Source organism: Cajanus cajan, chromosome 1, assembly GCF_000230855.2.
Source record: "Cajanus cajan strain Asha chromosome 1, NIPB_CcT2T_4, whole genome shotgun sequence".
NCBI classification, from domain to species: Eukaryota; Viridiplantae; Streptophyta; class Magnoliopsida; order Fabales; family Fabaceae; genus Cajanus; species Cajanus cajan.
Window position 1 is genome coordinate 90,277,409 of NC_138517.1, and position 26,243 is coordinate 90,303,651.

General features: G+C 34.4%; 4 protein-coding genes across 6 annotated transcripts; 3 read left to right on the forward strand and 1 right to left on the reverse strand.

Annotated features, from left to right (window-relative positions):
• The first annotated feature begins 602 nt into the window (after window positions 1-602).
• Window positions 603-2,411, forward strand: LOC109805194 (cationic peroxidase 2). Its single transcript, XM_020367202.3, has 3 exons — window positions 603-1,120; window positions 1,215-1,377; window positions 1,815-2,411. The coding sequence occupies exons 1-3, from the start codon at window positions 725-727 to the stop codon at window positions 2,219-2,221; spliced, it is 966 nt and encodes a 321-aa protein (XP_020222791.1). The 5' UTR covers window positions 603-724; the 3' UTR covers window positions 2,222-2,411.
• Window positions 2,412-8,936: 6,525 nt separating this feature from the next.
• On the forward strand, window positions 8,937-12,434 carry LOC109804876 (uncharacterized). The gene is made up of 4 exons (XM_020366776.3): window positions 8,937-9,298; window positions 9,380-9,440; window positions 9,527-9,671; window positions 12,041-12,434. The coding sequence occupies exons 1-4, from the start codon at window positions 9,082-9,084 to the stop codon at window positions 12,290-12,292; spliced, it is 675 nt and encodes a 224-aa protein (XP_020222365.1). The 5' UTR covers window positions 8,937-9,081; the 3' UTR covers window positions 12,293-12,434.
• Window positions 12,435-12,700: 266 nt separating this feature from the next.
• On the reverse strand, window positions 12,701-14,090 carry LOC109804875 (chlorophyll a-b binding protein CP24 10A, chloroplastic). Its single transcript, XM_020366775.3, has 2 exons — window positions 13,776-14,090; window positions 12,701-13,385 (listed from the first exon to the last, which is right to left on the reverse strand). The coding sequence occupies exons 1-2, from the start codon at window positions 14,000-14,002 to the stop codon at window positions 12,836-12,838; spliced, it is 777 nt and encodes a 258-aa protein (XP_020222364.1). The 5' UTR covers window positions 14,003-14,090; the 3' UTR covers window positions 12,701-12,835.
• A 4,955-nt stretch (window positions 14,091-19,045) lies between these two features.
• Window positions 19,046-25,202, forward strand: LOC109804831 (uncharacterized). 3 transcript variants are annotated; one of them, XM_020366703.3, is made up of 10 exons: window positions 19,046-19,433; window positions 19,519-20,046; window positions 20,165-21,384; window positions 21,575-21,705; window positions 22,117-22,183; window positions 22,942-23,029; window positions 23,353-23,522; window positions 23,774-23,917; window positions 24,155-24,283; window positions 24,921-25,202. In XM_020366703.3, the coding sequence occupies exons 1-10, from the start codon at window positions 19,226-19,228 to the stop codon at window positions 25,086-25,088; spliced, it is 2,853 nt and encodes a 950-aa protein (XP_020222292.1). In that variant the 5' UTR covers window positions 19,046-19,225; the 3' UTR covers window positions 25,089-25,202. The 3 variants fall into 3 exon arrangements, with proteins under 3 accessions (XP_020222292.1, XP_020222293.1, XP_082923715.1); XM_020366704.3 differs by having other exon boundaries at window positions 19,048-19,433; window positions 24,927-25,202; XM_083067589.1 differs by having other exon boundaries at window positions 19,062-19,433; window positions 24,906-25,202.
• Window positions 25,203-26,243: the final 1,041 nt, after the last annotated feature.

A 26,243-nucleotide genomic window follows, 5' to 3' on the forward strand; every position in this document is an offset into this window, starting at 1 on the left:
TAGAAACGAAAAAATACCAAGAGTATTATTAATCCAATCATTATAATAATATTGTATATAAACGCAATTTATAGCAAAATGGTTATAATTTGAAAAAAAAACTATTTATATTTTAACATGAAAAATTAATAAATTAAAGTGACAGCAAGTTACCCTAATGAAGACCACTTTCAGAATTTTTAGTCGTAACCAATTTTATAAAGCCTTTGAGAGGAAAAATTTACAAAGATAATAATAGCAAGTTAATTTTTTGTGTCATTAAAATCTTGGTTTTATCTTACAAAAAAGTTATATAGTTAGGAAACATTGGTCAATATCTTGGATAAAGAGAGGGGGAAAAGTCAACATGGTTACGTGAACATTAGATTGGACTGAGCATTAGATTCCACTTACTTGCATGCTAGTGGTGGTGATAGGAAAAAGTAAACACCCTTTGACTACTGACGCGGTATCCCAATTCACAAGACAACCAAAACCCGTGACCCTTAGGCCTTAGCCTTATCATTTCATGATCAATACTTTTTGTTTTGTACCAGCCGGTTTTGCTTACTTTTCAGCTTAAGTTGACCAAACCACTCTTATAAATACTCCTCCTCATCGCATTCTATTCCACACTCTCTCATTCACTTGCCTAAACAAACATTTTCTATTTCATATATATAACCTTTCTTAGTTTCATTTCACTTAGGTTACGTTGTGCATTTGAAACTTTTCCCTCACAAAAATGGAAGGACGTAGTTTGCACCCCCTAGTGTGTCTTTTGCTTGCTTTGGCCATTGTCAACACGGTGCATGGCCAAGGGACGCGTGTAGGGTTCTATTCAAGTGCATGTCCACGCGCTGAGTTCATTGTTAGGTCCACGGTTCAATCCCACGTTAGATCTGATCCTACCTTGGCTGCTGGGTTGCTTCGGATGCACTTCCATGACTGCTTTGTCCAAGGTTGTGATGCTTCCGTTCTCATTGCTGGTGCTGGCACTGAGAGAACAGCATTTGCAAACCTTGGTTTAAGAGGTTATGAAGTCATTGATGATGCAAAGACACAGCTCGAAGCTGCATGCCCCGGTGTTGTGTCTTGTGCTGACATCCTTGCTCTTGCTGCTCGTGATTCCGTTGTGCTGGTAATTAACTCAGATTATATTGCAATGTTTGAATCTCATATACTTTTATGTAATGAGTTTATAAATAAAATTTGTCTATATTTTTGCATGGCAGAGTGGTGGACTTAGTTGGCAGGTGCCTACTGGACGCAGAGATGGACGCATATCACAGGCTTCCGATGTAAATAACTTGCCAGCTCCTTTTGACTCTGTTGATGTTCAAAAACAAAAGTTCTCAGCTAAGGGTCTCAACACTCAAGACCTCGTCACCCTTGTTGGTAATTACCTATACCTATAATCAAATAGTGTCACGGTTGCTTTAATTTGTGATAGCTCAGTTCTCACTACGTAGTGGCAAAATACAAATACAATGACAATACTGAGCTGAATTGTTGACTTTTTCAGATGCAACAAGTACTTTTCTTATACGTGTTCATCGGAAAATGGAAACATCTTTTTTAGGTCTTAATTAGTTTTCTCTCATTGTCAAGTGATATATATATATATATATATATATATATATATATATATATACACATATATATATATACACATATATATATATGACGTTTACTTTGTAGCTGTTTTAATAAATTAAAAGACGTTAGTTCTCAACGACTATACAATTAAGAAAAGGTTATATGAAATTAAGGTAGGACTAGTTCACAATAGAGAGTTGAACTAAATATTTATATTTTGGTGAATGTATATATAGGTGGACATACAATTGGAACAACAGCTTGTCAATTCTTCAGTAACAGATTATACAACTTCACTGCAAATGGTCCTGACTCTTCCATCAACCCTTCATTTCTTCCTCAACTACGAGCACTGTGCCCTCAAAACAGTGGTGCTTCAAACCGAGTTGCACTAGACACCGGTAGTCAAAACAGATTTGATGCATCTTACTTCGCTAACTTGAGGAACGGACGTGGAATTCTTCAGTCTGATCAAGCGCTTTGGAATGATGCTTCCACAAAGACATTTGTGCAGAGGTATGTGGTCCTCAAAGGCTTGGTATTCAACGTGGAATTTGGAAGGTCTATGGTGAAGATGAGCAACATTGAGTTGAAGACCGGTACTGATGGTGAAATTCGCAAGATTTGTTCTGCTATCAACTAGCTACCCACTTGAAATAGATTGATACATTGCTTCCAAAAAGTGGTTTTATTTATCTTTCTTCAAGTGTATATCATAACTTCGTAGTCTCAAATTTCTTTTTCTTCTGTTTTTGCTGGTGAGACAAAATGTTTCGGAAGTGTAAAAGTTACAGAAAATGTAATAGAATAAATTTTTAAGATATTTTATTAAATCTGAAGCCTCTCTCACAAATTCCCTTAATATTTAAAATAAAGACAAGGATCCTCATATTCTCTCTTTTTGCTTTTAAATATTTAAACTAAATTAATTATTTTTAAAATAATCTTTTCCCTTCGTTTCCTCCCATTAACGCTAAAGCTTACTATATATATGCTATAGCTTAATTATGATAAAGTGTAGTTTTGTCTTAAAGAATCGCGTGAAGCATATAGATATCATGAAATTCATAATATTAAGCTTGGTTTGATCCGAGTTTAAACAAATATCAGAAGTGTGGGGATGACTCGATAGTGTGCATGCGGGTTTATGGTCATAATCATGTAATTTTTAATAAATTTTAATCGAATATAAAAAGCATATATTAGAAAGAAAAAAAAAGTATTAAAAGAGTGTGGTATATACAGTGGCACTCTATCGAGTGCAATAATTGGTGTTATAACTTATAGTACTATATTCGATAAGTTGTTTAAAAGAATTGACGGGTGGTAACTATATATAGCAGCTTCCGCCATTGAAATCTGTCTACCATAAAATGATCAAAGCTAGCTGTATTATCTATGATATGAAAAAGCTACAAAATATTAATGCACAACTTGTCCATAGTGTTTTTACTATTTTTTTTCTATAATTTCGGTTTACTCAATCAACTTGCATTAATAATAAATAGAATGAGATATTTCTAGCTATGTGGGACAACGAAAAATTTTATGAGTTTGATCTTCTGATTGATACAAGTTGTTGATCTTAATTATATCTGGTTGATGAGAAGGATCGAGTACGTAGTGGATATAATTAATGGTCGAAAAGAGACATTTGCTAATTAGTGGTTTGAATCTAAAGACAATACCATGTGATGTGATTACCGTGGGAATGCAACACTAATTAATATTCATTTGCTGATTATGGTTTTTAGAAGACAGCGACAACATGATGCTGACTCTAGTAACAAACTTTTCATGACTATAACCTTTCCGTGCCAACATTATATTACAACTGGTTCGAGCAATGCTGTTTCAAAAAAAGTTTTTTAGATTAAATAAAAAACGTAAATAAAATAAGATTACTCTTACTCACCACCAAAATTAATAGTAAAAAAAAATCTTAAAACATTTTATTTATTACATGGATATATTTTTATTTGAAACTGTTGGGAACAGCTGCCACCAGCTGCCAATGCCACTTTCGGTGGCTTTTTTAATTTAAAATTAAAAGCGGGTCCCACATGATAATAAAATAATATTAAAAGTTTAGGAGAAATTACGAAAATGCCATTGGGACTTTCCTATAAATAGGGAAGCTGAAAATCATAATTTTCATCCCAAATCTTCTTCTCTTCTCTCTTCCTCTCTTATACACCTTGAGATCTGTTCTCGGTAGTAGTAGTCTCCTAATAGAAAGGAGTAAGTTATAGAGAGAGAAGTGTTGTAATTTCCTCCCTTTCAGTAAATAATATTTTTTTCTGTGGTTATTCTCTCCCTTGTCTCTTTTTACTCATCTCTTGTTTTAGCTGTGAGTAACTATTAAGCCTACTCTGGACCTAACAGTGGTATCAGAGCCACTAGGTTGTTTATTATTCCGCTGTGGTGTACATTGGTATAGTATCGGAGAAAATTCTTAGTATGCTCTGTGGCTGCAGTATTGTCTGATCAGTCACATCAGAAAAGAATTATTCTTGTTACTGGATTTTATCATTGTTCCAGTAGGCGGTACTATTCTAGTGGAAGTTACTTAAGTCGGTTTAATAGAAGAAATTATGGCAGCAAAGTTTGAGATAGAGAAGTTCAAAGGGAATAATTTCTCTTTGTGGAAGTTGAAGATAAGAGCAATTTTGAGAAAAGACAACTGTCTTAAAGCAATTGAAGGCAGACCATCAGATATTACTGATGAAAAGTGGAGAGAAATGGATGACAATGCTGTTGCCAATTTGCACTTAGCAATGGCTGATTCAGTTTTGTCGAGCATAGCAGAGAAGACAACTGCAAAGGAGATTTGGGACACGCTCGTAAAATTATACGAGGTCAAGTCACTTCACACCAGAATATTCTTAAAGAGGAAACTCTACACTCTTCGAATGAGTGAGTCCACAGCAGTGACGGACCACATCAACAATCTGAATACGCTATTTGCTCAGCTTTCAACAGCTGATTTCAACATAGTGGAAAATGAACGTGCGGAGCTTCTACTTCAGAGTTTACCAGATTCATATGATCAACTCATCATCAACATAACAAACAATAATGTTGTTGGTCGTCTATCCTTTGAGGATGTTGCCGGAGCTATTCTTGAAGAAGAGTCCAGGCGAAAGAATAAGGAAGACAGACTGGAAAGTTCAAAGCAAGCAGAAGCTTTGACGATGATGAGAGGAAGATCAATGGAACGTGGCTCCAGTGGGAGTCAAAATCATGGTAGATCAAAATCTCGAGGAAGGAAGAACCTCAAATGCTATAATTGTGGCATGAGAGGGCACATGAAGAAAGATTGTTGGCACAAGAAGAGTGGAGGAGGGAAGAATTTTGAAGCGTCAACCTCTCAAGGTTGTGTTGCTAGTACCCAAGAAGATGGAGAAATCTTGTACAGTGAAGCAATAAGTTCCAGAGGCGAAAAACAACTCCATGAATGTTGGATATTGGATTCAGGTGCAACCTGGCACATGACTCCAAATAGAGATTGGTTTTGCACTTATGAATCAATCTCAGGAGGATCCGTATTTATGGGAAATGATCATGCTTTGGAAATTGCTGGAGTTGGTACTATCAAATTAAAAATGTATGATGGTACTATTCGTACAATTCAAGGGGTACGACATGTGAAGGGCTTGAAAAAGAATCTATTGTCCATTGGGCAACTAGATGATCTCAAGTGCAAGATCCACGTTGAAGGTGGAATCTTGAAGGTAGTTAAAGGCAATTTGGTGGTGATGAAAGCTGAGAAGATCACATCAAATCTATACTTGCTTTTGGGAGAAACGTTGCAAGAAGCAGATGCATCAGTTGCAGCAATAAGTCAAGAAGAGGCAACGATGATGTGGCATCGTAGACTAGGACATATGTCAGAGCGAGGCCTGAAAATTCTTGCGGAACGTAATCTCTTGTCAGGGCTTAAAATGGTAACCTTACCATTTTGTGAGCACTGTGTGACAAGCAAGCAACATAGATTACAATTTGCCAAAGTAACTACAAGGAGCAAACACATACTTGACTTGATCCATTCTGATGTTTGGGAATCACCAGAAATTTCCATGGGAGGAGCAAAATATTTTGTATCATTTATTGATGATTATTCCCGGAGATTGTGGGTGTACCCAATCAAGAAGAAGTCAGATGTGTTCCCAGTATTCAAGGAATTTAAAGCACAGGTGGAACTTGATACTGGAAAAAGGATTAAGTGCTTAAGGACAGATAATGGAGGAGAATATATAGATGGTGATTTTCTGGCATTCTGCAAGCAAGAGGGTATCAAGAGGCAATTTACAGTTGCTCATACACCTCAGCAGAATGGGGTAGCAGAGCGGATGAATCGAACTCTTCTAGAAAGGACAAGAGCTATGTTGAGAACTGCAGGATTAGCCAAGTCTTTCTGGGCAGAAGCAGTCAAAACTGCTTGTTATTTGATCAATCGCTCACCATCAACAGCAATTGGTTTGAAGACACCAATGGAGATGTGGAATGGAAAACCATCAAATTATTCTTCATTACATGTGTTTGGATGTCCTGTGTACGTGATGTACAACTCCCAAGAAAGAACAAAGCTGGACCCAAAATCCAGGAAATGTATATTCTTGGGTTATGCTGACAATGTTAAGGGGTATCGCTTGTGGGATCCCACTGCCCGCAAGGTTGTTGTTAGCAGGGATGTAGTCTTTGCAGAAACTGAACTGCAAAAGGAGCAGGAAAATGACAGCACTATCAAAGACACCAGTATAGTGGAGATAGGAGGAAAGTCTAAAAAGGATGACACCTCTGAAGCAGAACAAGAGCATGAGGAACAAGAACCAGATGAAGCCAATGATGAAGAAGTTCAACAAATAAGACGTGAGAGAAGGAGACCATCTTGGCATTCAGACTATGTTATGGCAAGTCATGATGCGTACTGTCTCTTAACTGAAGAAGGAGAACCATCAACCTTTCAAGAGGCGTTGAGGAGTTCTGATGTTTCTCAGTGGATGGCAGCAATGCATGAAGAAATGGAGGCCTTACATAGAAATAAAACATGGGAACTTGTTGATCTTCCAAAAGGTCGAAAAGCCATTGGTTGCAAATGGGTCTATAAGATCAAACGTGATGGCAATGATCAAGTGGAGAGATATCGTGCAAGATTGGTGGTTAAGGGATATGCTCAGAAAGCGGGCATTGATTTTAACGAGATATTCTCGCCAGTTGTCCGATTAACCACAATCAGAGTTGTTCTAGCTATGTGTGCTGCATTTAATTTACATCTTGATCAACTTGATGTAAAGACTGCGTTTCTTCATGGGGAACTCCAAGAAGAAATATATATGCTCCAACCAGAAGGCTTTAAAGAACAAGGAAAAGAAAACTTGGTTTGTAGGTTGACCAAATCTCTGTACGGTTTAAAGCAGGCGCCAAGGTGTTGGTATAAGAGATTTGATTCCTTCATTATTAGCCTTGGTTACAACAGACTGAGTTCAGACCATTGTACGTACTACAATAGGTTTGATGACAATGATTTCATCATCTTGCTGTTGTATGTGGATGACATGTTGGTGGTAGGCCCCAACAAAGATCAGATCCAAGAATTAAAGGCACAATTGGCTAGGGAGTTTGATATGAAGGACTTGGGACCAGCAAACAAGATTTTAGGGATGCAAATTCACCGAGACAGAAAAAACAGGAGGATTTGGCTTTCTCAGAAGAATTATTTATTGAAAGTCTTGCGGCGCTTCAACATGCAAGACTGTAAGCCAATTTCGACCCCACTTCCTGTCAATTACAAATTATCCTCAAGTATGAGTCCTAGCAACGAAGCAGAGAGGATGGAAATGTCTCGAGTGCCGTATGCATCAGCGGTGGGAAGCCTTATGTATGCCATGATTTGTACGAGACCAGACATTGCACAAGCAGTGGGAGCGGTCAGTAGGTTTATGGCAGATCCTGGTAGAGAGCATTGGAGTATTGTAAAGAGGATCCTTAGATATATCAAAGGAACCTCAGATGTTGCATTATGTTTTGAAGGATCGGAGTTTGTTGTCAGAGGCTATGTTGATTCAGATTTTGCAGGAGATCTGGATAAACGAAAATCTACTACTGGTTATGTGTTTACACTTGCTGGAGGAGCAGTGAGCTGGTTGTCTAAGTTACAGACTGTTGTAGCTCTATCTACTACAGAAGCTGAATACATGGCAGCTACGCAAGCATGCAAGGAAGCAATTTGGATTCAAAGGTTACTGGAAGAACTCGGGCACAAGCAGGAGAAAATTACTGTGTATTGTGACAGTCAGAGTGCCTTGCACATTGCAAGGAATCCAGCCTTTCATTCCAGGACAAAGCACATAGGAATTCAATATCACTTTGTTCGTGAAGTAGTAGAAGAAGGAAAAGTGGATATGCAGAAGATCCATACAAAAGACAACATAGCAGACGTAATGACAAAACCTGTCAACACTGACAAGTTTACATGGTGTCAATCCTTATTTGGCCTATTGGAAACATAAGCAACATGAAGTATCAATGGTGTGAAGATATGATTAACTTAATCATAATCTTCAAGTGGGAGAAATGTTGGGAACAGCTGCCACCAGCTGCCAATGCCACTTTCGGTGGCTTTTTTAATTTAAAATTAAAAGCGGGTCCCACATGATAATAAAATAATATTAAAAGTTTAGGAGAAATTACGAAAATGCCATTGGGACTTTCCTATAAATAGGGAAGCTGAAAATCATAATTTTCATCCCAAATCTTCTTCTCTTCTCTCTTCCTCTCTTATACACCTTGAGATCTGTTCTCGGTAGTAGTAGTCTCCTAATAGAAAGGAGTAAGTTATAGAGAGAGAAGTGTTGTAATTTCCTCCCTTTCAGTAAATAATATTTTTTTCTGTGGTTATTCTCTCCCTTGTCTCTTTTTACTCATCTCTTGTTTTAGCTGTGAGTAACTATTAAGCCTACTCTGGACCTAACAGAAACAATTGTTTTACTAGCTACAAGTGCATCGATCCTGTTGTGAGTAATATGCATAATTTATTTCACTTTAATGATCGTGAATTTCCTTAAATATTATGGGAACGAAGGTTATGTTTTATAAACATAGTTTATAAGCTAGTTTAAAGCTGAAAAAGTAGCTAATCCATATTTGAGAGTCGTTACTTGTTAGCTAAAAATTGAAAGCTATTGAACAAAATTGTTAAAATGAGTGAAGGTGCATACCTGCGTATGAGGTTGGGCCATTAGATTTGAAATGGGCCTAGAAGAGATCCAACATTGAAATAGTAAGCAACTAACTACAGAGTGACAGACAGAAAGAGTTATAGTTTTTATAGTCCAACAGTGGACACTGGACAGACAACATGGGAGGCTCCGCCCTACCTGAAACTCAAAACGTAGCATTGAACTTTCTTGTTTTTGTCGCCTTCCTTCGCTTTTAACGTGAATTAGCCTGTGTTGCAATTCCACACTCACTTCGATTACGATTACATCCTCTGGTGTGCCAATGGCAGCTTCTTCTTTCTCCAACGCATTGTTTTCTCCCATTTCTGCTCCGTCCAAACCAAAACCCCTTTCCTCGCAACCCAAATTTTCACTTCTCAAATTCCCCAACACTAGATCCCGTCACTTCCCTACCCCCTTGAGGAAAACGACGTCGCTCACCACCTTTTGCTCCTCGGATAATGCTAATGCTCCTCAACACGACACCCCCATTGAATTAAGTATGGATTTTGTTTCCCTCTCTTCATTCCAATTTCTTTTCTTCTTTGACAACTGAAATACCACGTTCGTGCATTTTGCAGGGTATCCCGCATTCCCTACCGTCATGGATATCAATCAGATTCGTGATATTTTGCCCCATAGGTACTCTCTCAACATTTCTCATTTTCTAAATTGTTTTGTTAATTATATAAATTAGATTCAAATTTGCCACTTTTTTTATCCTTCAGGTTTCCTTTTCTTCTGGTGGATAGAGTGATTGAATACAATCCTGGAGTTTCTGCAGTGGCCATAAAGAATGTGACAATAAATGACAACTTCTTTCCTGGACATTTTCCTGAAAGACCAATCATGCCTGGTGTTCTAATGGTCGAGGTACTAAACTATAATACACTATGCCCCTATCTTTGAAATATCTCTTATTATATTGTCCTTGCCTTGTCTCTAAGTATATGATGATATTTTTTGTGTTTCTGGAATGTGGTAATTTGTTTATTGGATTAGATAAAATAGAACGGATTTGTTATGATGTCTACACCTAAGTTTAGTTGTGTAAATTTTGTGATATCGCATCAATCTTTCTTGCTTTACTTGGATTTATGATGTATCCTCATTCCTTACAATAGTAGTTCATTTGAAACTGTAAGAATTGAGAAGTAATAATCTCTTATAAAATTTGCATCTGCAAAATGATGTATCCATTTGCATGTTTGTAAACTTGTTGTATTTGCAGTTGAAATGGAACTTCTGTAATATAATTTTTAAATGATTTTAGGCATCATCATATCAGGTAACATGCATAGTAGATTAACATGGTTGTTAATAAACCTATAAATTTGCCACACTAAGAAGTGCACTGTCTGTTAAAGAGGTTTAACCAAATTAACACGTGAGAAAACCTATAAATTTGCTTAAATATCAATAATAAAATTTTTAAGGAGTTAATGTAGATGCTTTTGAACAATGATTACTCTCTTCCTTGCTGTATGAAACAGTAAAGTTGACTGTTTTCTTCTACAAAATGAATCTATGTTGTTATTATAATCTCACTTATTCATGCAAGTCTTCTACCTCTCTAGTGTATTCGTACTTATAGGACTGAATGTGGTAAATGTAAATATTTGCCTATATTTTATTCCCTTTATTACATATATTGAAAATGCACTAAAAGAGTGAACTAGTCTACTGTAGTATTGTGCATGCTTTGCATCATAGGATAAAAAAAGCTTGAATTGGAGGATAAATTTTTTCAGTCACATGGGATAGGAATTTTTGAAAGATCTTGGAATTCTAGATTGTGCTAGTTCTTCATGTTACCCTAACCCGGCTATTGCCATCAACAAATCAATTAAGCTATGAGTTACTGATTGGGTATTGTAAGTGAAAAAATCTTGACTTAGTTTAACATCATTGGTTTGCTCCCCAGTCCTGAATGTAGCCAGAGCTAGCAAGTACACAGGTGTTCTATATATGTATTAATTGTATATAAATAATGTTGGGGTCATCTATAAGACATGCTCTTATCCTGTTTGCAACTTGCATAGATTTTAAATGTGTGATTGAATATTTATTTTAGCAGTGCAACAATAGTAGGCTTGTGCTTTTTTTAGCCCGTTGTTTGATAAGAATAGTGCTCCTCTGTGCTAGATTCTGAGACTTATCAAAAGCTCATCCATCTGATCAATATCGTGTATGCAGCTTAGGCACATGTCTTTGCATCTACATGTTGAATTAAACATAGACACTACCTATATGGCATTTCTTATGTAAGACAATGACACATTCTTATGTTCATGAGTTTCCCTGGACACTCATCTTAAGGAGGGGAAAATTAATTTGTCATTCTCACAAAAAGAGTGTGAGTGAGGGACATTTTCAGGATTTTGAATAATTAACCAGTATTTTAGATGTTAACACATACACGATACACCGTTGGTAACATTTTAGCGAATTTAAGTTCTGGCTTGCTAAAATCTTCTAAAAAATAAATTGGAGTATTTTATCTAGCTACAGCTTTGGGAGTATTTTAGCTAATCCAATGTTATAGCTTGCTTAGATTTCCCTTCTAAAAAACAAGTGGGAACAAATCTCGTGTGTGGCCAAAATATATAAGGTTCTAAGTCATGGCATGTACACGAGTTCCCATACTTTTGCAGGTCTGTATTACGTAAAATAATGACTTCAATTTTACTGATTAATTAATTTTAAAATAAATCCTAAACCCTAAACCATCTTGAAATGTAAAATTTGGAGACTCAGATTGATTAGTACTTTTGAGTTTTGACTAACTTCATGTTCATGCACTCTCCCTTGATAGAATGTGATATTTAATTATTTATGTAGGTGACGCTCTTTCTTTGTGTCAAGTTTCATCCATGCCTCATTTTTGGCATTTGTGGTTCATACTTCATACTTTCATAGGAAATGAAATTCAAGTGTAGTATGCATGCAGTTTTCTGGGTTGAGTGCATTATACTCAAATTACAGGTTGCCCCTTGGTGTCTACTGTGTTTAAATTTGTGTACTTTTTACCATTTTAAATTTGATAAGAACATCAGCAAGAGTCCAATATCTAGCCATCAGTAAGTTTTAGAATTACTTGCAAAAAAGCTATGTAAAAGTTCCATTTGACGAGAAACTATCTCAACCTGGAATGTAAGAAAGTAAATGGAAAAAAATTGTATGATTTCTGTTGTAATTATCTGCTTTAGAAACGGACATGAATGTGAGGTCTTTTGCTGCAGGCAATGGCACAAGTTGGTGGGTTGGTCATGTTGCAACCTGAAGTGGGAGGTTCTCGTGAAAACTTCTTCTTTGCTGGAATAGACAAAGTGCGATTTCGTAAGCCTGTGATTGCAGGGGATACCTTAGTTATGAGAATGACACTTACTAAGCTGCAAAAGCGATTTGGAATTGCCAAGATGGAAGGGAAGGCATATGTTGGAGGTGAAGTTGTATGTGAGGGTGAATTTTTGATGGCGATGGGGAGCGAATAAGTAGACAGATCCTTTCAACTGGAATAGAGTTTATTTTCTTGCATCTCTTAATTAAATGCTTCTGCTTTTGAATGCAGAACATTGTGAACATTTAATTTAATGTATGCATTTTCAATGAAATCTAACTGAACATTTGGTTCTATTTAGTGCGAGATTATCTTTGCTGGATAACACATTGTCATTTGACCTTGTGTTCTCTTATTTGTTTTCAGAGTATTTGTTTATGGCAATTCAATCCTTGTATGTTATTTTACCCCATTGCGTATGACAAGGATACTTAAAACTCTACGAATTGTCCACACAGACATGACGTAACGTAAAATTTTCAAGTCTCCCATATGACTTAAGCTACACCTGTTTTGGGAAAGAAAAGTAAATGCAAGTATTTATACAATGGCTAGATTAGAGTACGGAGATAAAGTGAATGCATCCAATATTAGAGAGCATGGAATTTGAATTTGTCATGGGGTAACACACACAGAACAAAGGTTCATTTGCAACTGTCTAGCCTCTCGGTTCAATTATCTACATGAATTGTTTAGTTTACAAGCCAAGAGCGCCAAGGGGGGTCTTCCCTTGTCCAGCCTCAAAGTAGAAAATGAGCATGGCCAACATAGCAATCCTGGCATGCTTAATCTCAGCCAGTTTCAATCTTTCCAGCTTCTCAGTGTCAGGGATGTAAACTCCATCCTTGAGAGTGCCAGCAAAGCCCAAAGGGTCAAAGAATTTGCCTCCAGGGTAGCCTTGCTCACCAGTGGCATTGGCAAAGTTCTCAGCTGTTCTTGACCATGGAGTGGCCCATTCCACTGACTGTGAGTCTGGGTTGAAGAAGTCCACCCATCTCTTGCTCTCAACCCACCCCATGAGAATCAATTGGGTTCCCAAAAGAGAACCAAAGGAGAAAGGAGCAATGGCATTGGGGTCAGCTCCAGCCTCAAACCATGGCACTCCACTCCATGCCTGCCCCACAAAGATGCCTACAACTGCAGCCATTGCCCACCTTCCGTGAATCAGCTCAGCTTCTCTGTACCATTTCAGGAATGCTGGGTCCTTGCCAAGCCCTAGTGGGTCAAAACCGTAGTCACCTGGTAGCCTGCAATTCAAACACAATAATTCAAAATCTGAAGACAAATTGTTTAGTTTTCAAAATATACAAACTACACCAAGTTCATGTCTCCCCACATTCAACACCATTTCAGATGAGTGAGAGCTTGTCAGAGTATAAGTTTAGAAGAGTTTCTTTACTGAAATTAAAGACGTTTTTCCGGTTGAGAAACTCTTAAAATTTTAACTTGTATCTACACAGGTTCATACCCCTGATCTAAGACCACAAAACAGAAGAGGATGAGAAAACATCTCTCGACCATTTCGGTTTTTAAAGGCAGTTATTTTGAAAACAATTTTCAGAACATGAAAAATTAATTGCTAAATATGCATGGACATTTTAAAACCAAAATTTGAGAAGGAATTTGGGTAGACTCACGATCCATCAAGCCATTCTGGGTCAATGAAATTCCCACCACCTCTAACACCAGGGATCCATGACTTCTTTGGTGCAGCAGCAGCTACCACAATGAGTCTTCTGGGACTGACAGCAGCACCAACTTTGCCTCCGATAGCAGTGGCCAGAAGGGTTTGGCTCCTGTTTCCTCCACTCAAGAAGGAAGATCCCAACCCATTTACCACAGCACCAGATGTTGCAGCTGCCATCTCTCTACAAAGTTCTCTGGAGTGACAGTGAGAAAATAGAGGCTCCTTTTGAAGTTTATTTTGCAAATGCACCACTTAGGAGTGATTTTTATGTATGAGTGGATGTGAAGTGGGAGAAAATCTAAGGGATTCTGATAGAAGGCCAAGTAGGACAATGAAATCTGTAGAAGAAATCTTAAGCTATCGTGGATAGATTTCGGACCAATGGGAACTAGATGTCCATCCTCATCCCATGTTGCCTCTAGCCACGTGGATAACTCAACCACCTATTCCACTCCACTTGTATATTGTCCATGTTTAGGAAGATAATTTGCAAGAGAAGCACGTCCCAACAAAACCATTTTAATGAAGCAACATGTGGATGAGCACAACGTGCTTCTTCACCTCACAAAATCCATCGTATATTCCTTATTATTTCAAATGCTTCTCATCAAAGTTCACGGCCAATATCTAACAGCGACCAAAGAAGTGAATAAAATTTATTTTACAATTTAAAAAAAAATAAAGAATACAAGGACCAAGGATAGAGAGAAGTTTTAAAAACCAAGGATATTTTGATTGAAAGAGTGTTAGCAATAGATTTCTTACCATTTTTTTATATATTATTGGTTATAATTTATTAGAAACAATAAACTCATTAGTATACTCATTAAATGTAAAATTATAAAATTGTGTTTTCAATAAACTTCTAATAAAAAGTGTGATAAAGAGTATACTAAATTTTTCTCTTACAAGAAATAACAATTGGATTTCTGTTGCGATATAACTAATCTTTTATCATTAATTTTTAGATTAAATATTAGACCAATTTTATAAATAACTTAGATTGCATTTTACTAGTATTCTTAAATAAATAGTGCTTGAACAATGAAAGAAAGTAGTTAGTTTCTTCTTTAATTGGAAGCACTTTTACTTGTTTTTGGTACTTTTTCCAAAATCATTTATTTAAAGAAGTAACCTTTAAACTTTTTGGGCTTTAATTTTAAAAAAATATTTTCAATAAATAGATATAAAAAGAATAATGATTCATGCATACTCTAATTTTGGAGAGTAAAAGTAAAAGGCAGAGACAATAAATAAAAATAAAAAGAGAAGGAAATGATAAATGTGGTAAAAAAAAAGTAAAAAGAAGATAAAATGTAGAGAGATAAAACCAAATTTAGATTTTTAAAGGGTTATCTAAATAAATAAACATTATGAGGCTTTTCCTTCATTTTTCAACTTGTGTTTTCTCATTTTAACTAAACAAAGTAACTTTTATTATTTTGATTAACTAATAAATAACACTTTATAGATGATGTTTTTAATCGTTATCGTTGTTAACTGGGCCATAAAAATAAAATGGTCCAATTCTTGTGTTGAATGTGAATATTGGCTTAAGCAAAGGAAAGGAGAAACCAATTGAAGGAGATACAAAAGAGAAATTTTTACTTAAATAATATTTTTTTTAAAAAAATTACAAAAGTATTAACTGTGCATATTTATTTACCAATATAGAACTGTTTACGGGGAACCGAATTCTGAGCTTCAAAATCTTATTTTTTTTGTTTTTTCAACTCAGAATTCGGTTCCGGGGAACCGAATTCTGAGTTATTTAAATTTTTTTTTTTCGTGTTTCTGGCCCATATTGGGCAAATGTTGGAAGTGGAACGGCCCGTTCCGGAAGTAGAACAGGCCGTTCTGCTTAAAAATACAGAGTCCTTTTTTTAAATTAAAACGGGCCCTGAACGGTCCGTTCCAGAATAAAAAAATTTAACATTTTTTTAATCTGAAACGGCCCTGGAACGGCCCGTTCTGAAAGATGTTTTCAGGAAGTAGAACGTGGTTTGGAACGGCCCGTTCTGGTTTTGGAACGGGACGTTCTGGTTTTGGAACGGCCCGTTCTGGTCAAACAGTAAAAAAAAGATTAAATTTTTTATTTATTTTTTTTAAAAGAAGATAATAAAGTTAAAATAATGGGATATTAAGCAATAAATAGAGAATATATTCTCTCAGACAATATAATTATCGGATAAAATTTTAACTATTCAATCAATTTTATTAAAATAATATATTTAGACAATCACTTAAGATAATATCTTGCGCTTAAAACGTACAATTATCCCTGAATTATAGGGAATATATTCTCTCCGACAATATAATTATCGGATAAAATTTTAACTATTCAATCAATTTTATTAAAATAATATATTTAGACAATCACTTAAGATAATATCTTGCGTTTAAAACGTACAATTATCCCTGAATTATAGGGAATATATTCTCTCCGACAATATAATTATCAGATAAAATTTTAACTATTCATTCAATTTTATTAAAATAATATATTTAGACAATCACTTAAGATAATATCTTGCGCTTAAAACGTACAATTATCCCTGAATTATAGGGAATATATTCTCTCCGACAATATAATTATCGGATGAAATTTTAACTATTCAATCAATTTTATTAAAATAATATATTTAGACAAAAAAAAATAAACTTGAAACAAAACAAAAAAAAATAAGATTTTGAAGCTCAGAATTCGGTTCCCCGGGAACCGAATTTTGAGCCTGTAAACAGTTTTATATTGGTAAATAAACTTGCACAGTTGATACTTTTGTAATTTTTTTTAAAAAAATATTATTTAAGTAAAAATTTCTACAAAAGATGTAAAAAACTTGACTTTTTGAAAAATATTTTTTTTATGATTAAAGAATTAATATATAAAATATTTTATAATCCATTAGAGTCAATATAACACTATATATATGAATAATATATACAAATATAGAATCATTTCATCTCATATTGCTTAACCAAATGATACGAATTCAAATATTAATTTTTATGAACGTAAAAAACTTAAATTAAGAGGAATCTCATTTATTTAATATCTGTCAAATTTTTAATAAAATTAGTCATTATATTCAACAAAAATACTTCTCGCTAATGAAAAAAAATTATAAGTTTTAACTTTGTTGTATAACACAAAAAAAAAATATTATATTAAAAACCATGTTAAAATATTAAAATCAATTAGAAAGTGCCGACCACTTAATTATATATTATTATTATTATTGTTATATGAAAAGAATATACTTTTTAATAATTATTTTAAAGGTTATATCTGAGGACATTTTTAACAGTATTAAATATAATATATTTTAATAAAAATATATTTTTTTATTTCTAATATAATCGTTTTATTAATAACATCTCATACAAACAAAAGTTAGTAAATTGATAATAACACCACCACTAATAGTTATCACTAACCATTGAGAAAACGAAATATACAACACTTAAGTGAACACTACAACATATACTTTTTATAAGAAGGTCAACGGATACTGAGTAAAATTAACTTTTGTTTTCAAGAAACAAATGTAGATAAAAAAAAAAATGAAAGAATGAATCAGTTTTGAAATTTTAACTCTGTATAAAGGTTTTCTTTAATTTTAGTCTTTATAGTTAATTTTATCTTTTAGATTTTATAACTAAAAATGTTTTTATTTTAATATTTATATATATTATTATTTTAAATTTATTCATATATCATTATAAGGACTAAAAGTAAAATTTATGAAATTATACAAAAAATAGATATGTATAAATATTATAATAAAATATTTTTAATTATAGAAATTAAAAAGTAAAATTAATGAAATTATAAAAATAAAAGGTATTTAAACTTGAAATTAATAAAATAATAAAATGGTCATGGTTTTAATTTTAAATAATATTGTGAGATAGGGATTATCAAATGTCTGCTTGATTGATATCACAAAGGAATGGAATAGGGGAATCCAATCCCAAATTATCTATCATTGGAATTTCTCAACTTCTCTTGATTTGGTTTATAATTCTTGCTTTTATAAAAACATATGTAATTTATTGTTGCATTAAATTAATTAGCCTTTGTGTATATACCTGTGAATAAAATTATTAATTAGTTAATTTAACTATGAAATGATCTTTTATCAATCACGTTCATGAGGAAATGACTTATATTCATAATTAATTATCATTGACATTGATACACTTGTTAATGGGTCAATAAGTATTTAACTTGATTCTTGGTTGACTAATTCATTAAATCTTCTTTTCTCGACTGGATACTTTATTAATAAAGAAAATTGTCACTCAACTATTAAACATTATTAATCTTGTTACCTTCAACTTACAGTAGAGTGACTCTTACGAGAGAAACTTATCATATGTACAAGTTCTTAAAATAAAGAGAAGTCATTTGATAGATAATTAAGTTATTTAAGTATGTTGTTAGAGATTCAATTTCTAAATTGTAAATGAAGAAGATTTTATTAAAAAAAACAAAATTCATTTTATTGATCTATACTTCTCAGAAAGAAAAAAAAAATAATCTTCAACAATCAATAGAAAATATTTTTTGTGTGTGTGTAAATAAAAAATAATGATTGTAAATGAAAATCAAACCTCTCAATTGTCATCTGTAAATACATCATGTGCGATCTCGACCAAGTATGTACCTTACACATAATGTTCTGACAATAGCGTCCCAGTCTTTGCATGTAGCATGTATGATAGATATCTCTTGCTTGAGTAGAAAATGATTACATAATTTGTGACCATATCTTAGTCTATTTTCACGGGATACAATTAATAAATATATATTTTTTTAATAATGTATCATATAAAACTTGGTTAGTAACGCATCTCCTTCACCACCACACCAACACGATGGAGCAACTTTGCATGATCAACCTCTAGGACCCTTTCAAGGAACTTACTCCACTATACCAACCTCACTGTTAAACACTGTATGGTTGCCCTCAGGTTAATATTAAAAACTATTAACCAACAATTTTTTAAAGAAACCCAAAATACATACCAAATTGTGATTAAATCAGTGTAAAATTTCTTCCATACCTTAGCAAGAATGATTAGATTCACGTGGTCCTTTATTTTATAGTTGTTTTGCTCTACTTTACAAATTTAAATAGATTTGTTTATTATTATTACTTTTTATTTTTGGAAGGTAATACACAACACAACATAATGACACATGGATGAATGTAAGGTGGAGAAGATTCAGCAATTCCTCTTCCTTTGTTTCTGTCTGAAATCTGTTGTCCACATGTCCTTCCTTTTCTACACCTTCATCCTCACTCTCGGTTTCATAAACACACCCATAATGGAAATCATGCAAAACTTGAAAAAAAATTAATAAAATTAAATAAAAAAACAGAACTTGATGAAATGGCTCCTCTCTTCTCCCGAAGTTTCCACTGTCTCTGGTTTCCATGCTGCAATCTTCCACCAAAATCTTCTGAAAGGCTTCGAAATTATGCTCCAATTCCTCTTCCCAAGCAGTGGATGAGCTTAACCCACCGTACCCATGTGCTTCACAATGCTACTTCTTCGCCAAACTCTGTTCCTGAAGATTTTGATATTCTCTCTTCAACTGGTATTTGTGTCAATTTTGGCAATTTTTTATTTTTATTTTTTCTGAACTTTGCAATATGTACTTGAGTTTGTGATTATTTTGGCAGAGCGTTCTGATGGTAGTTTTGTGTTCCGGTTCGCTAATGCTAGCGAGATTAGAGAAAAATTAGATGAATTGAACAGAGAAAAACTTGCTCGTGAGAGTATTGAGAAAGAGGGCAAAGCTGTTTTGGTGAGTGAAAGTGTTGAAAAATTGAACACTGAGGTTGATCGCACTTTAGGGGATGAAAGTGAGTTTTCTTCAACTGTAGTAGTTGGTGTTGCTGATCAAAATCATCAGATTCTCGTGAATGAAAAGGAGGGTGTTATTTCTTATAGCGATTCTGGGACACCAGTGATCAATGATTCACAGAAAGTCAATCGACAATTGAAGTTGGATTCCGTGGAGGATGGTGATGGTCAACATGGAATTTTAGGTGAAGATGTTGGTGCTGAGTGTAATAGTGTCCTGGTTGAGGACGGTTCTGAACTTGTTAGTTACCAAGAAGCTGTAGTTTCAACTGTTGCTTCTGAGTTTGATGTAGTTTCTGATCTGAACAGTGGCGCTTATGCAAACGTTGAGGAGGAAGAAAAAGGTGATGTTGTGGCTTATTTAGTGTCTTTTTAGTCAACATGATCCATTGAAGTTTTTAATAGTTATTGTTGTGTTTGTCAGGTAGAAGGCTAACATTGAAGTTGCTCATCTCTCTACAGCTGGCAAGGGTTATGGTGAAGATGGAGCAACAAACAACCTGACTGCTGCTGTTGATGCTGGCTTAAGTGAAATGGTGCCAGAATCAACTTCTTTAGAGTCTGAAGAAGTTGATTATCAAGCAACAAACGACCAGATTGCTGCTGTTGATGCTGATGTAAGTGAATTGGTGCCAGAATCCACTTCTTTGGAGTCTGAACAAATTGGTTATAGTGCAACAGATAACCAGACTGCTGTTGTGGATGGTGAATTAAGTGAATTGGTGCCAGAATCGACTTTTTTAGAGTCTGGACAAGTTGTATATGGTGAAAAAAACAACCAAACTGCTGTTGTGGATGCTGAATTAAGTGAATTGGTGCTGGAATCGACTGCTTTAGAGTCTGAAGAAGTTGGATATAGTGCCACATACAACGAGACTGCTGCTGTGGATGGTGAATTAAGTGAATTGGTGCCGGAATCTACTTCTTTAGAGTCTGAAGACTCTGAACAAGTTGGTTATAGTGCAACGAACAACCTTATTGCTGCTGTGGATGCTGAATTAAGAGAATTTGTGCCAGAATCCATTTCTTTAGAGTCTGAACAGGTTGGTAAAAGTAAAACAAAGAACCCAATTACTACTGCTGTTGATGCTGATGTAAGCGAATTGGTGCCAGAATCCACTTCTTTAGAGTCTGAACAAGCTGGTCATAGTGAAACAAACAATCTGACTGGTGGTGTTGATGCTGACTTGAGTGAATCGGTGCCAGAATCCACTTCTTCAGAGTCTGAACAAGTTGGTTATAGTGAAACAAACAACCAAACTGCTGCTGTTGATGCCGACTTAAGTGAATTGGTACCAGAAACCACTTCTTTAGAGTCTGAACAAGTTGGTTATAGTGAAACAAACAACCAGACTGCTGCTGTTGATGCCAACTTAAGTGAATTGGTGCCAAAACCCACTTCTTTAGTGTCTGAACAAGTTGGTTATAGTGAAACAAACAACCAGACTGTTGCCGTTGATGCCGACTTAAGTAAATTGGTGCCAGAACCCACTTCTTTAGAGTCTGAACAAGTTGGTTATAGTGAAACAAACAACCTGATTGGTGATGTTGAAGCCAACTTAAGTGAATTGATGCCAGTATCCACTTCGTTACAGTCTCAACTAGTAGCAAATGAAGAAGAAAAAACTCACCTCATTGTGGATGACTCAATTGATACAAGTAAAATGGGAAATTCAGAATTGGTTAGTCTTAATAACTTTCCTTACAAAGGCTAAAATTTACTTTTTCTGTGCATGTGATTTTGTTTGAGTGCATTTAGCTATCCAACTATATTGACCTTAATTGCTGAAAACATCCCCTTCAAGAATCGATTTTTTCTGGATTTATGTTTTACCATTTCTAATATGATTTCTGTGTTAATTTTGGGTTTAGTTACATGACGTGGTTCCATCCTCAGATTTGGAAAACAACATAGATGTTGGCAATACTGAAAGAAGTGATTATGAAAGCACATCACAGCTTACTTTGCCACAGATACATTCAGTTGATATGGCTAGTAATGGGTATGCCAACTTTCTTCTTTCTTTTCTGTATTCTAAATTATTTTCACTCTTTCTTCCTGTTGTCTTCAGTTATGATTTATGAAATGTATTCTCGCCTGTGAAAACTTTATCCTTTTTCCTTTAAAAGGATTGTTTCTGCATATGATCTAATTACTGAATTTAGTGATAAAGCAATGATAGTTTTCAAAACTTGGAGTGTTATAGAAGTTATATAAGGTGCGAGTTATAATATTGCTGTTAGTGAGGAATGAAGCACAATAGTACCCAATGGTCATCTTATTCTAATAAAAGAAAAAAGCAGAACCAAATCATTATAGATGCAAGTATATAGGTTTGATGCTTGAAAAACTTTTCGGAATTTGGAAACATCTTTTTCATGGTTCTTTGTGTTGTTTACTTGCATGTACGTAGGGAAAAAATGTCAAGAACGGAGCTTTTCCTGATTTCTGGTGCTGCTTGCTTGCCTCATCCCTCTAAGGTACCTTACGTACCTCAATATCTTGAGTCATTCTGCTCAGACAATAAGGATGAGAATGAAGCATGTTAAGCTTACAAAAGACAGAGTGATGGGATTTTAGTATCCTAGTTAAACCAAATTCTGGGGAAAAAAATTGAATGATTCAAGTTATGTTTTCTATATGTTGCTAGGGAATGATACAGGTTTACTCCTCTGTTAATAACTAATCACTATTGTGAATTTGTGACTGTTTCCCGTTTCCTTTTTAATATAATTTTTCTTTTAAAAAAGTCGTTATCAAAATTGCTCTTGTTTCAATTTTGGTACCATTGATATGTATGATGTTTTTAAAGTGAAACTGAAAAATAGAGTTATACACAAATTTTTGGGAAGATTGCTACAAACAAGCAATAAATAAATAAATCTGGGAGTACTCATGTCAGATGTGTATATCCAGTAGATAGAAGGAAGTGAGAAATGTTAAATTCTATTCGAAGGTAATGAGTAATGACACTCGAATGGGAGTGACTAACTTTAATTTTTTGGTCAGCAGGATATGGAATCTAAGTTGTTAGAAGTTGGAGCTCCAAACTGCATTATTTAGTTTACTCAAATCTAGAAGCAATGTAACCAACAATTTGCAAATATTTGTAGCTTAGAAATTTGACATGTTTATTGCATTTATATATTCATGAACATATGCATGACGTTTATAAGTGATTTCTGGCTTGAATCTCGAATGACAGATGATTAATAAACCAACTAATAACACATTTCAGGCATTGACAGGTCGAGAGGATGCTTATTTCATTTCTCACCAAAACTGGCTAGCAGTGGCTGATGGAGTTGGCCAGTGGTCATTTAATGGTATCCTTTCTACAATATTTGGAAACCCATGAGCATTAATATGCCTTCATTTTTTCCCCTTCTGTGTCGGCTTAAAGACGTGCAGTCTGGCACAAAATTTCTGCATAGAATGTTAGCTTATTACTATTGAAATTAGGTTTGCTCTCCCTTTTGTAAATTCCAAATCTGCATTTACTATCTTCATCTATTGGACTGAAATAAGAGTGGCTAGCATCCGTCACAAGCTTCACATAGCTTGCCAGTTGCCACTGTCAGATCTCTGATCTGTAGAATTTGCAAGTTTAAATGTATACATTGCTTATACACCTGAGAAAATAATGCAGGGAGCAATGCTGGACTGTATACCAGGGAGCTCATGGAAAAATGTGAAAATATTGTGTCAAATTATGAAAACAGTTCAGCGATAAAACCTTTGGAAGTTATCACCAGAGGTGCTGCTGAAACACAATCTCCAGGATCATCTGCAGTTTTGGTTGCTCATTTTGATGGACAGGTAAATGACTGACTGTTTTAATGGTTTAAATTATAACAGATTAATAGTGTGTTTGGGTACAAATTTAGAAGAGTCTTTTAGAGTTTCTCTTTTTTTTTTTTTTTCCAGTAAAGAAATTCTCAAAAGTTAGTATTCAAATAGGCTCTAAATTGTGTAGCTCAAATGATTGATAGCAGTACAAATCCAGTGTACCTCCTTCCCCCTGCAGTACATTTTTCAATTATGTGAATCATAAAACAATTTATTTGCAGGTCCTTCATGCAGCCAATGTTGGGAACACTGGATTTATCATTATAAGAGATGGTTCCATCTTTAAAAAATCAACTCCAATGTTTCATGAATTCAACTTTCCATTACATATAGTTAAAGGTGATGATCCCTCGGAACTCATTGAGGTATGTAATCTAACCTGTAGCATTTTATCATATTTGGAAGCATTATTCCTTATATACCTTTCTCCCGTGGCCATGATGAGCTTTTAGTTACGCTTCATTTGAACAGTGAGACTAAAGTTTACAAGTGACACAGGAGGATTTTAGATTGCTAAATAATTAATATTCATTAAAACTAAAATATTAATTTGAACATATTTCATTTAATATGATATCAACTCAAGGTAAAACATGTTTCAGGGGTACAAAATCGAACTACAAGATGGTGATGTGATAGTAACCGCCACAAATGGCCTTTTCGACAATCTTTATGAGCAAGAAATAGCATCAATTATATCAAAATCACTTCAGGCTAGCTTGACACCTCAGGTTGATTCACTTTGCCCTTCTTTTAATTTTGGATCCGTCAATGTATCTTCCGCTTTTTAAAGAAATTTCTTCTCAGCATTATATATACGAAGAATGCTAGTGACACTCTCTTTGTTATTTGTCAAAGTTTATTAAAAATCACAAAATTTGTAAGTTTGTATCTCATTTAACAAGACTCTCTCTTGATTTAGTGGTAGGACTCACTAAAATTTATGATTTTCAACCAATAATAGAGTATTAGCAAGAGAATGTTAGAAAGAGTGTTACTAGCATATCTTAGGATTATTACACAAGCATACTCTACAATAATGAGATATTGTCTGCTTTGGGCCTAAGCCCTCACAGTTTTGTTTTTGGTTATCACCCAAAAAGCCTCTTAATCATTGAAGTATGTTTGTGCTATATAAATTGTTATTTCTTATCCTATTTTATCGATGTAGAACTTGTTTGAATCCTAACAATATGTATATCATGTATCATGGAATTCGTCATCTCAACTCTATGGGTGAGAAAACAGTCATTTATCTTGTTAAGGAACACAAAAGTAGACAACATTTTTCAATAAAGTCATCTGTAATGAAAGCTGATTCTTCTGGAGTTTAAAGTCTAAACCACTTGACAGCTTATGTGGGGTAAGTTGCAGGAAATAGCAGAATTCTTGGCGATGAGAGCACAAGATGTTGGAAGATCAACATCCACAAGAAGTCCTTTTGCTGATGCAGCCCAGGCTGTGGGGTATGTGGGATATATTGGTGGCAAGCTTGATGACGTAACTGTTATAGTGTCATTAGTTCAACCTAGCTAGCTAGTTACCTCTTTCTCATTCTTTTGACATGTTATCTATGTTCCATGTGTACATACAAAACAACAGTTTTGTGAATTTATCTTCATAGTCATGAGTTATTATTTTTTCTCGTTATATTTCCAGAGCTATTCGGTCCTCTATCATTCTCACCCCCCCCCCCCCCCCCATCAACTTTATCCTCCACTTAAAAAAAATATAAAAAAAAAGACAAAATTATTTCCGACAATGTATGAAATAAGAATTGCTTAAAAATATCATGCGTGTTTTTCACTATTTTTAATTTTCCCTTTTTATTCGGTCTCTTTTGCAAGTCATCACAACAACCACTTATATAAAGCAAAACGAAAATTAGACAAAGAGGACTCACAGTAAATGCATTATATCAATTGCAAGTATTCTTTACTCTTTGAATATTATACATAAACAAGATTTGGTTTCTAATATATAGCTCTATTCTTTAGTTCAAGAAGAAGATTAAAATTTTTAAAAATAATTTTATACAGGAGTGAACTTTTTTTTTTCAAAAGAAAAAATCCAGCTAATTTTTTTAAAGCTTTGTTGCCAAGCTCATACGAAATGTTTTCAAGCTTCTTAATATGTTTAATTGGTCATTGATATTTATTCATATACATTTGTTTTTACATTTTAATCTAATAACTTATTAGTGTGATCGTTATTAACAAGCATATTTACTCATTTATTAAGAAGCTAGAGATGTTATTTATTCATTTATTAAGATTTTTTTATTACAATTGTGCACAAATATTATTTTTCTGACAACTCTCACAAACCTTATTCCAACAAGATTTTATTTGTTTTGACACTCTTGTAAGCAAGAATTCACCACATTGGGAGCAAAATTACGAACATCTACCACATAAAATCAATTATAAAAACATGTAAAAATATTTTTACTCAATCATAAAATACTAAAATGTGGTTAATGTTGTAAGAGAATACTTACCTATGTTATCATCAATGGACTTGGTCAAACCACATCTAGTCATACAATCACAGGTATCATTGATTGATCTATTGGAACATTTATTTTTTATACAATAACGTAAACATTTTCTATACCAAGGTGGAATTATACCTATAGGTGAGCATAATACAGCACATGTCCTAATACAATCAAGATTACCAGGCCAATTG